The sequence below is a fragment of the Glycine max genome, chromosome 6, assembly GCF_000004515.6.
Source record: "Glycine max cultivar Williams 82 chromosome 6, Glycine_max_v4.0, whole genome shotgun sequence".
Classification (NCBI taxonomy): Eukaryota; Viridiplantae; Streptophyta; class Magnoliopsida; order Fabales; family Fabaceae; genus Glycine; species Glycine max.
In genome coordinates, this window is record NC_038242.2 from 33,886,311 (window position 1) to 33,898,008 (window position 11,698).

The 11,698-nt window shown below is 31.8% G+C and overlaps 1 protein-coding gene across 5 annotated transcripts; it reads right to left on the reverse strand.

The window, feature by feature from the left end:
- Window positions 1-5,957: 5,957 nt before the first annotated feature.
- LOC100781017 (putative pentatricopeptide repeat-containing protein At1g53330) lies at window positions 5,958-10,521 on the reverse strand. 5 transcript variants are annotated; one of them, XM_014776681.2, is made up of 3 exons: window positions 8,583-10,521; window positions 7,700-7,830; window positions 5,958-6,473 (listed from the first exon to the last, which is right to left on the reverse strand). In XM_014776681.2, exon 1 carries the CDS (start codon window positions 10,262-10,264, stop codon window positions 8,867-8,869), a length of 1,398 nt encoding a protein of 465 aa, XP_014632167.1. In that variant the 5' UTR covers window positions 10,265-10,521; the 3' UTR covers window positions 5,958-6,473; window positions 7,700-7,830; window positions 8,583-8,866. The 5 variants fall into 5 exon arrangements, with proteins under 5 accessions (XP_014632167.1, XP_040871979.1, XP_040871980.1 ...); XM_041016045.1 differs by having other exon boundaries at window positions 5,958-7,249; XM_041016046.1 differs by having other exon boundaries at window positions 5,958-7,621.
- Window positions 10,522-11,698: the final 1,177 nt, after the last annotated feature.

The window sequence follows — 11,698 nt, forward strand, 5'->3', positions numbered from 1 at the left end:
CTAACTAGATTTTAACTTTATAGACTCATTTAATTTTTCAATATTTAAAGTAAGCATTAATTGTCTTTCAATACGTCCCTTCAAAAAATTGTTTCAATATGTAGTATACTCCATTTGTGAATATTAATGTTAGCTTTAAGTAAATAATTATTTTACATTATATATAACCGAATTAAAGTAAAGAAATTTATTATAATAAAAGAGTAAAGAAATTTTAATGGATTAAGTTAATTTCCTATTATCTTTCAATTACGAACTGAGCATTACTCTCTTTTATTCTTGTTATTGAATGGTCCTTGGTTGTGTTGTGTGTGCACATGAAAAAATTCAGTTTGATTATTTGAACATTGAAAAATTGATACAAGACCATATAAATTGTGTTTTTTTTTTTGCCTATGTCCAAATGCGAATATATATATATATATATATATATATATATATATATATATATATATATATATATATATATATATATATATATATATATGGTACGATGTATATTTGGCTCCTGAAAGAATTGAAAGCTAATTAGGTCCGGTCCCACACGATACCAACTTTATTCAATGGGCACGGTGATAAAAGGGGCACGTAAAGACAATATTTGTAAACCTTAATTATTTTAGTTTCTTTGTTTTTACTTTAGTTTATGTATAATTTTAGTTTATTAACTTTATTTACTCACGTTTATATTTTTTATAATTGTTTAAATTAAATTTCATTTTAAGTTTTTATCTAATAGAATATAATAGCAATTTAAAATACCGTTGATTCCTATAGATTGACAATATATATTACACATACAAATTACTCAAAATATTTTTTTACATTTTAGTTTCTTAACTGTTTTATTTAAATTTTTTACATATTTTTTTATTAACTTATAAAAATCAATAATATGTTATATTTCTATTACATTTCTATTAATTGTTAAATAGAATTTTATAATAAGAAACTTAATTTAATCAATAAAAATTTTAAATTTTAAATGTGAATAATAAAATTTAAAGAAATTACAATAAAAAATAAATATATAAAGACTAGAAATGTAACCAATCCTATTTAAAAAAAAAAGGTTTTCATGTCTCATAAAGAAGGTTGTGCTTCATGCGAGATTTGTATTTCACTGTATCACATACAGCCGTTACAAAATATTTAATAATGGAACAGATGAAGTAGGTTGTTGTGTGGTTCATATGGGTATATGTGGAAAGTGTCATAGATTTTGTGTAGTATCAGGCATGCTTTCAAATTCTTTTAAAAAAAGATGCTTTTTAAGAAAATAATTGTGGGGTAAATTTTAGCTTGCCGTTTTGATCACCTTTAGCCCATGTAGCAAAGTTTAGATTTAAGTAATTTTTACCATAATATCCGATATTATTTGTCAAGTGATGAATCTTAATCAAATAATTCATAATTTAAATCTTGATTGACCAGTAAATATTAAATAAATAATTTTGAAAAGAAAATACTCATTTTATATACTCTTAAGATTTCCAACATAGAGTTATCATTACTTCCATTCAGAACAACTTTCTATCAATATCTTGGTTAAAAAATCATAGTAATATGAAGGGTAGGTGATTTTCTTTAAAGGTGAATGATAAGAGAGCATCAATGCATCATTGTGATCGAGTGGGAACTTTGACTAAAGGGATTTGTTTTCTATTTTATGTGACATGACAAACTTTATGATAACAGTGACATGATAAATGTAGGACAATGTAAGTAGATAACGCAACGTTGATACTTGCAAGTAGCAATTAGTGCAAAGCATCATTTTTCAGGTGTGTATATATATATATATATATATATCAGAATTTATTAATGTGTGGTTACTGGAGCTTAGGATAAATATTAAGTTTATTTTGCATTTAAACTACTATAGAAAATAATTTTTTAATTTAATAACATTTTGAAAAAAAATATAAGTAACTCATTTTCTAATTTTTTATTATTAAATAAAATTATGTGAACCATAGTAAATAGTGAGTTTCACTTCTTATTTAATATAATTTTCTACAATACAAAAAAATGTTGAGAGGTGCATTTTGATATACTTTTTATTTATTTATTTTTATTATAATTTCTGAATAGCTTGAAGTGCACGTTAACATATGTCAATAATATTAAGATATCAAATAATTTAAATAAATTATTGATGAGGGTGACAATTGGTTCAATATGCTACTAATGGCTTGAAGAAATCTGAGATGCCTTCTCCCCCAAAAGAATTTTAGAAGTTTAAGGAACATAATTGGTATAAAGTTGAAGTTAGTTTCCAACTGATAATTATAGTTATTGGATAAGGGATTTTATGACAGGTTTAATTGAGGTTGTGTTTATCTCTCTTTTTTGGGTTAAAAATTATTTTAAAATTAAAATTCAAAATAAAAGGTTTAAAAAATAAAATAGAAGTTATTTGACAGTTAGGATGCTCTTAATTTTAAAGTTGGGTTCATTTTTTAAAATTTTTTGGCATTCTTTTCTTCATATAACCAAGTCAAGTTAGATATAGAAGAAGTCAAAGTAAGAATCATCATCATCAAAGTTAGAGAGGAAACAAGAATAGAAATCGTTGAGGTGAAGGACATAGAAGAGAGAGTGAGGTGAGCAAGAGTGGGGAAAAAAAGTTAACTAATTACTGGAGAGATTACCTAAACGAGAGTTTACAATAGGAATGAACGTGAAGCATATGCTGCACTCATTTTTTTTTTCATTTTTGCTTTCAAAACGGTTTTTTATTTTTATTTTATAAAAGTTAAGTGGCTTAATTTTTTAAGAGTTTTTTTTTTAATATTTAACTCATTTTCTCCCTTAAGGAAAAAAGCCCAAACAAAAGGCCTACTGAGCGGTAAAGGTTGACATCCAATGTCCTTTTTTTAAGGACATCCAAAAACAATAGGTTTTGCCTTCTTATTCTTAGCCTTTGATTCCATCCCAATCTTAAAAGGGAATGAAAAATAGACATCCAATGTCCTTTTTTTAAGGATTAAAAAGTCAATTCTTATCTTATTTTTCTCATTTTTTTGTTCACAATGTCTTTTTTTATTAGATAAGGCAAATATTGATTAATTATATTTTTAATTTAATTAACAGATAAAAATAAATATTAAAACATTAAAAAATAAATTAATCAAGTAGAGTTAGTACAAAATGTAGATTGTTGGTGGAATAATTTTTACTTTTGATTTGGCTAAGTATGAAAATGTATAAATTATTTATTGACTAAAACTCAAACAATGAAGGATGAATGCAGTTTAAAAGTGTTGAAAAATTACCAACAAAGTTGAAGTTTAGGTGCGTAGTATGTATGAACAAAAGTTTGAATGGAGAAAAGTTTACGAAATATCTATTTTGATATATAGCATTTTAAGTTATCATTAGGTGTCATTTTAGTTAGAATTATCTGCATTATTTAATGTTTAGGACTTAGTCTTTGCATGTTGATGTTATATTTCATGTTTTGTCGAACCTGTTATATGTTTAGTATCTTTATCTTATAGGAGAGGATTTTTCCATGATTTGAGGTGTCAATAAGTTATTTGAATGCATTATGGACCTTGGGGATGGAAGTTTGGAGCACTGGAGTCCTTGTGGAAGAAAAGGAAGGTCATTGGAGACCCAAAAAGCTATGCTTGACCGTGCAAGAGATTGGCATGTCCGTGCCAGCTTTGACTATGCTAAACCCAATTTATAATATTTTTATATTAATTATTTTTAGATTAAAAATAATTTTAATTTAAAGAATAGAGGAAATATATTAACAAATAATTATAAGGGAGATGAATATTAATTACAAGAATAATTTTTAAAAAATTATAAATTTAAGACAAATCAATTAAATTAATCATTTTTTAAATCTTAATGAATTAAATAATTCATCTTGTATAGAAACGGAGGGTGAATTGCATGACCGTGAAAGAAATCAGCACACCAATGCACGTTCCCCTGGGCAATGAAATTATGTTTTTCACTTCTTAGCTTTATTTGGGCTTAAACCCTTTCTCCCTAGTTTTTTAAGTAGCTTTTCTAGACTTTTCTTTAGGATTCTGACTTTTTAGATTATGATGTTTTCTTCCTATATCATTCAAATTTCATATATCTCATTCAATTTTTTTTTATTAATTTTAACATTGTCATTTTTTTACTTCTTAAGGCATTAAACATCTCAGGATCACTTCGAATCAAGATTTCAACAGACCATAGAGATAACCCCCCAATTGATATTAATATTCGGCGTTCTGATACACAAGATCCTCAGAAGAGACGAGTGTAGAGCATACTAGCTGGTGAGAGTTTTAGATGATAACTATTATATAACTCAGAGTTTCAGGGAAGAGGGAGTTTAGAGAAAAGTCATTTTAATGAGAAGAGAGTATTATTTGATTCAGTATGCCTAAACATACAGACTCGTTCCCTTTATATAGGAGGGGAATGAACACTAACATACAAAGTCTTATCCGGGTAAGGATAAGATTATTACAATAGAAGATAACATAGAATTTACTTTCTTAAAAGTAAGATAAAGCTGAGTAGACTCAAGATAAGGCAGTTTCTGAACAACTGACACGTGGCACACAAATACAATGAGAAGGATAGGATTACGATCATCCTTATCTTGAAAGTTACTCTCTCTACTGCACACCTTTATACAAGATTCCTTCAACAATCCACTAATTTGATCTAGTGGATAATGACAAGTTGTAATGTTGTACTTCTAACCTGGTGAGACTTCTGTATACTAGGTGATGATAAGGGTATCGCTTTTTGTGTAACAACTCCTCCATCAATTGAGCATTGTAATCTTCCAAGTCTTGTTCTAATGGAGAATTGTCATTGGCTAAATCTTCCACTTTTTGAAACTTGGGATCTGGAACATAAATCTCTGTTCGAATTTGACTATCATTAGTATTTTGAAGTATTATCCTATCAGTAGGATAAAAATCCTTTGGCCTTTGGGATGAACTTGATAAATCTAGATCCAAAGGTCTGTATGAATAATTGTTAATTTCGCATACATGTCTTGCCAATTGGTTTCGATAGCTTTCTTCCAAGGGATATGCTTCAAAAGTAACCAGATTTCCTATGTGATCTTCTTGGATTCCTCTTTGTCTCTCAATGTCTAGAATCTGTTTCAGCTTCATATGCCATCAAGCTAAAGGAGAAAACCATTCTAATATCATCTATATAGAAGATATTCATCTTTATATGGATATGTCAAGATGTGGTATGTCATGGCTTTAGGGTGATGGGGATAGAATATTGAATTGTATTACACCAACTAGCCCATATGGTTGGTTCACACAAGTCCCATTCAATCTCACAGAAGCGTTTAAATATACCTCTAAAGGATATCTCAGGGTTAAATATTTGTGCAGGAGTGTATTTGAATCTCATGATTTCGTGAAGGAAATAGAAGTAATGGGACTTAGCATATTAAGAATTTGTGCAGGAGTATGGATAACCAACCCTAAAGGGAAAACCCTAACGATTTTAACTGTTTCGAATAGGGGTTTTACCGCTGCTACATCAAACCTGAAAGTATATAAATTGTTATTTTGTATATTTACTGTAATGTTTATAATAGTTTCTAGTGTTCGTAATGTTTTATGAAAGATCATTGTATATTATTATAATTGATTTGTAGTTGTATTTTTAAACGATGTTTTCTTTAATTATCGATATTTCATAGTTAATTAATATGCAAATAAAAAGTATATATATAAGTAATTAGATATCCAAGAGAAATAAATGAATATTAAAGTTATTACTTACGCCAATTAAGTACATAAATAGGTTCTATGATAACACCATATCCAAACCCCTTCCATTATCACTTTTTCATAGTGCCTGATAATATAATTATACAAATCATGTCATTAGGTCTTTTATAAATGATAATCACCTTCCATATATGATAATGAATTTGCTGCTTAGCACACTAACCATAATTTAGATGAATAAAATAATCGAATTTTCATTGAATCCAAAACAAATGCATCAAATCAAATGTATATAATTCAAAATGAGTACACATATAAACAGGTTAAAGTTTCACTATGACCACGAGGACCTCCCCTCAGCCTGATCAGTCACTTATGACACCAACGTTTGGTTTGATTTGCCCACCTACCTTGTACCATGTCAAGCATAGTCCTAGAAAAGGAGCATCAATCAAATCAGTCTTCTGTTAAGTGTTAATGGTTGAAACTCAAGCATTTCAATTCTATCCTCTTGAACTTCAAGCCTTCTTTTCATTGTTCTTTCCTATTGAAATCATCCATAATACCTGCTTCAGTCATCCCACATCTTCCTTTTCAAAGCCAAACATTATGATGCATACACTTTGACCATAATGCGTTTTAATAAGCTCTGTGCTCTGTCCTCATTCCCCATATTCGCCAATAAAACTCTAACTAGAAAGGACTTGAAAGCAGATTTCTTTTCAAGAATAATTAATCCACCCAATCTCCCTTCAAAATGTTTATGAATTCATTCACAGTCAGGATCTCCCTAAGGATGTTCAAATAATCTTTTATCTACATTCTCCATTTTTCAAATAATTAACCCATATACAAGTTCTAGCTCAGGATGTAGTATCATCATGCTGAAGAGTGATCACAAAAAGTATAAAATAGAATAAATTATACTGACATTCCCTAAGTTTTTTTCAGATTGCACAATATTTTTTCCTTTTCTATGTCTATACACTAATCCTCTTAATTGTTTGAAAAACATTATATTGACACTCCTTATACATTACATTAACCCCCTTAATTGTTTGAAAAAAATTACAATATATACCTCTATATAGGAGGTTGTTATAAATGATAACAAAGATTTATGACAAAGCAGGGTACTCTGCAAAACATGTGTCTTTTTACCTGTGGGCAAGCTTAGGGACATGCCCACACATGACAAGAAAATGATGCCACTAAGCTGACTAACTCTGCCAATACTTTTATCCAAGTTCAACGATTGAGACAGTGACGGTCAACATTGTTGTTTGTCATTATTTAACTTTCATATTCCAAATGCATCAAGCAGCTGAGAATGTTGAAATGCTGAAATGAATGTGCTACAGTTACACCACTAAATAATTCACACCTAGGTTTTTCTGAAATATCTTTTGATCCAGTCCACATGTATAAAACATAAATCAGCAAAAGCTCATAAATCTCGGGTATTTTTTTCTAATAAAATTTCAAGTAAACCTTTGAAATTTTAACATAGTCAGTCCCAAGTTTGGCTGAAAAAATAAAAGAGGGACATGTCAGGAAGTTGATACTTGATAACTAACTTAATACTTAGCATCTCAATGACATGAATCACCAATGAAAATTTCAAGCAGATGAAACCATAGTGTAATTATTTCCTGATCATGTTCAATCACATGAATGTATACAAACATCACAGCAATCAAGAAATTTAAAATAAGTGGCTGCAAATCAAAGAAAACATTTGAATTAACAAAAATATAAATCCTAGAAATAATTGAAACTGAAAACCAAACCAACATTGGGGTGCAGGTGTCCAAAGATTTGGTAGAGATTGAAGGGTGTCCCTTCCCATTTTCAGAAAGAATACTAACTGTGGTAGTTCCATCTTCTGTATTTTTCCACTGTTTGGGTTATTAAGAAAAGAAGGGTCTTACTCAACAGTTCACACTAATACTTCCAAATAAAACAAAATTACCCACCTTAATTCAATTTTGGGACTAAAAAATCTCTACAGAGGCATGAATGTGAGTTTGTACCAAAGCAACCAGTCTTCCAGTAAACTAACTGATCATGGGTGCAGCTGTAGCACCAAGACCACATGAGCTAGGACCTGTTTCGATAAAACTTCTCATTAAGAATTTGTAGGGAAAGAAAAACTGATAAAATGAATTAAGCTTTTCCCACAATTTTGTGCATCCCAATAAAAATCTTTCTTCTTTTAGTTCCTTAACCAATGCCCTAAGGGCACTGGTTAGCATTTGCCTTTAAAGAATTATCATGTTGAAACTTGAATTCCTTCTTTCCTTGAAGCAGGAGCAAACATATACTATCTTCGATTCAATTATGTGTGTGTAGGTTCTAGGACAAACATAAAGATAATCTCATAAACCTAAACTAGCATACTTCAAATTTTAATATTTAAATCATACCCATATTTATCACGACAAATAAGATGCACCAACAATAAGATATTAACAATGGCAAGTCAACAAAAATAGTGAATATTTCTATCATCTTGGAATCATTTTATCTTCCATCAAATTAGATCAATAATAACCTGCCATTCATTTTCTAAGTAGTTTATATGGAATTTAACATTTTAAGAACACCATCATCCATTTTGATGTTACACCATGCATCATCAACTTAATTAGCCAGCCAAGTATTTTCAGCTTGTTACAATGGAAATGGGAGTGCCAAGCAAGCAAGTCCATATACCTGCTTATGTATCATTTTCAGATTATTTCAATTGCAATTAGATGCATCTCAGCCCCTTAATCTAATAGAAACCAAATCAACACATACTATTGGATTAAAAGTATAATGCACAAATGCACAATAACTTGGATTGAAGCTACTTACCTCCAGGTTTGGGAGCATCCACAACCACAAGTAGTAGAATTGGAAGCTAAGGTAGCAGACTTAATGACTCCTTTTTGATGGGGGTCAAGCAAAGAAGGCCTCAATGAGCATATCTCCTTCAACAAAAGCAGTATCCAGACAATGTTCCAAGCCTTCTTAAAATCTCTATTGTTGGTTGCAAGTACTCTTCATTGTATATTCATCTCCACTTTGGATTTACCTTTCTGGTATTTTGGAACAGAATCTCACGTTGAGTGTGCATTTGGTGGAACCAAATCTACAATTCATGCCAACACCAATGCATCTAAAAGCTCAAAAGCCCCTGACAGCTTCTCTGACTTACAAACCAAGGAAACCACAGTTTTCCACACATTCTCATTGCAAAAAAACCCTCCACCCAAACCACTCAAAACCTTCCCCAACAACTCAAAATCCCCTTCCTGGCACAACCTGCCAACAAACTCATTCAAACTTGAGGAACACGGAACATAGCCTTTAAAAACCATCTCCTCCAAAACCAACCCAGCTTCCTCAAACTGCATCCACTGACAAAGCCCATCAAACACTGTCCGGTAGGTCACAACATCAGGAACACACTGCCGCCTTGGCATGTCCCGAAACAAATCATCCGCCTCCCTCCATTTTCCCTCTTTACACAACCATCCAATAACCACATTGTACCCAAAAACATCAGGCTTCACACCCTCCACCCCATCATCCAAAACCCTATAAGCCTCCACCAAATTCCCCTCCCTACAAAACTCCCCAATCAACACATTACACGTCACCGCATCCGGCTTCACCCCGCCACTCTTCATCTCCTCCAAAATCCTATACCCTAAACCCTTCTTCCCCGCTTTAAAAACTGCGGAAGTCAAAGTGTTGTACACCACAACATCCAGCCTCAAATTGTTCCTCACCATCTCATCCTTCAACCTAAACGCACAATCGAAGTCCCCAACCTCGCAAACGGCTTTGATCAAATTAGTGTACACAAAAACATTAGGCTTCAATTTAAAAACCCTCTCCATGTCCTCCTTCACACTAAACGCCTCCCGCAAGTTCAAATGCGGGTCTTTGCAGAGCATGTTAATCAGAGTTCCGAACGTGACTTGAGTCGGACGAACCCCGAGCGTGAGCATTTCGTCGAACAGTTTGCGTGCGTGTGCAAGGTCGTTGTTGTTCAGGGAGCAAGCGCGGATGAGGATGTTGTAGGTGCAGGCGTCGGGGCCGGAGGCGGAGAAGTGGCGGAGGCGCGGGAGGAGGCGCGGGAGGGAAGGGAAGTCGCGGCAGAGTAGGAGCGCGTGGAGGAGGGAGTTGAAGGACTTGAGAGTGGGGGTGCAGCGGAAGGAGGGGATTGAGAGGAAGGTGCGCAGGGCGCGGGAGGGGAGGCGGGCGCGTGCGTAGGAAATGATGACGCGGCAGAGGAGGGGTTCGGGGACGGGGAATTGGGTTAGGGTTTGGAGTTGGTGGAGGATTTGTTCCATTTGGGGGAACATTTTGGCGCGGGCGAGTTTGGTGATGAGGAGATCGTAGGAGCGGAGGGAGTGGCGCAGGGGGCGAGGGTTAGGATTAGGGTTAGGGTTAGGGTTGAGGAAGAGCTGGAGGGCGAGGGAGGGGTCTTTCGTGGAACGGAGGAGGGAGGTGAGTCGAAAAGGGGATATGGGTTTCGAAGTGGACATTATTAGTATTTGGTTCTATCAGGTTTGTTTAGCACTGTGATATCATATGGCTCTTGTTTCAGTTGCTTGTGTGATCCTGATTTGTGTCTCACAGGAGAAGCAGGAACATGCTCAGAGAGCTTGATCGTCTTGCCAGTGTGCTGGAGCAAGTGAGTACTATAGACACTAGACAGTGTCATTGATGAGGCAGGTATGCCGCGCACACCTCTCTCTTACTTGTTCACCACTCACTAGTCTCCCCAAGTAAATTCAATCTTTGTTAATGTTTCACCGAGCATTTGTGATGTACTGTACTATTAGTGTTTATTTTTTAATTATAAAACAACTTGTTATTCTTGTGATCCAAAAAATATTTTTGTTTTTAAATATTTTAATTTTTTTACAATTTACATACTATTGTAAATTTATGTAAATATCTACTTAATTTCTTGTATCATTTTTTATTTGATTGTTGAATGGTGATTTCGTGATGAATTAGGATTGTCTCATGATTAATGTTGTATAACAAACTCGGGTTAGTGGTTTTTTTTTTTTTTTTTTATAACTGGCACACATTACTCTTGATTTCAATCATGTTTAGAATATATTTGTTCATAAAATTAAATATATTTTTAAAACAAATATAATTAGTCAATTAAGTCCTCTAAAATTGTAGAAAGAGGAGAGAAAGTATTCAAGCATAAAACATATTTTGTAATATTTATCAACAAAATTTTCGTAAGTCAAGATAATATTTTGCAATAAATATTTTGTAATAACTGACCTTAAATTAATTTTTAGTATAAAAATTTCAACCACAATATGAATATAAATCAACAAAATATATAATATAAATATAAATCAACAAAATATTTATTTATAAAATCATTTAAATTTATTTAATATGATTTTTAAGTAAAAATGATTTTATAGGATTTTGAATTTAAAATGAATATTTTTGAGTCTTTGATACAGAGTTCTTCTCGATAATGATTTTCCCATAATAGTGTGGAGAAGGATTGTCTCTTATGAATCATACTCGTTATTTATGATATTATTGAATAAATAATTTTAAAAATATATTTAATAAATTAATTCTAATATATTTATGTAAAAAATGATTTTATATAATTTCAAAGTAAAAATAAATATTGATGAGTTTTTGGTATGTAATTGTGTGAACTACTCGAAGAAATAATTTTATCATCTTGAGCAAATTGTCTCACTAAATAATATTTGTGGTCTCTATCATAAATTATTTTAATTCATGCTATTATTAAGTCTTTGGTGTGCACTTATGTGAAATACTCCAAGAACATGCTTTTGTCACACATAATGGTCTCAGGTAGGATTTCCTCCAACGAATAATATTTTTTATTTTTACCATATATAATTAAACTAATTTATATTGTTATTAATAAACTAGTTTGAATTTTTTTTAATAAAAATATATTT

Bases quoted from the DNA above. Each gene is read 5' to 3' on its own strand.
- LOC100781017 (XM_006582059.3), bottom strand. From the start codon at position 10,264: ATGTCCACTTCGAAACCCATATCCCCTTTTCGACTCACCTCCCTCCTC.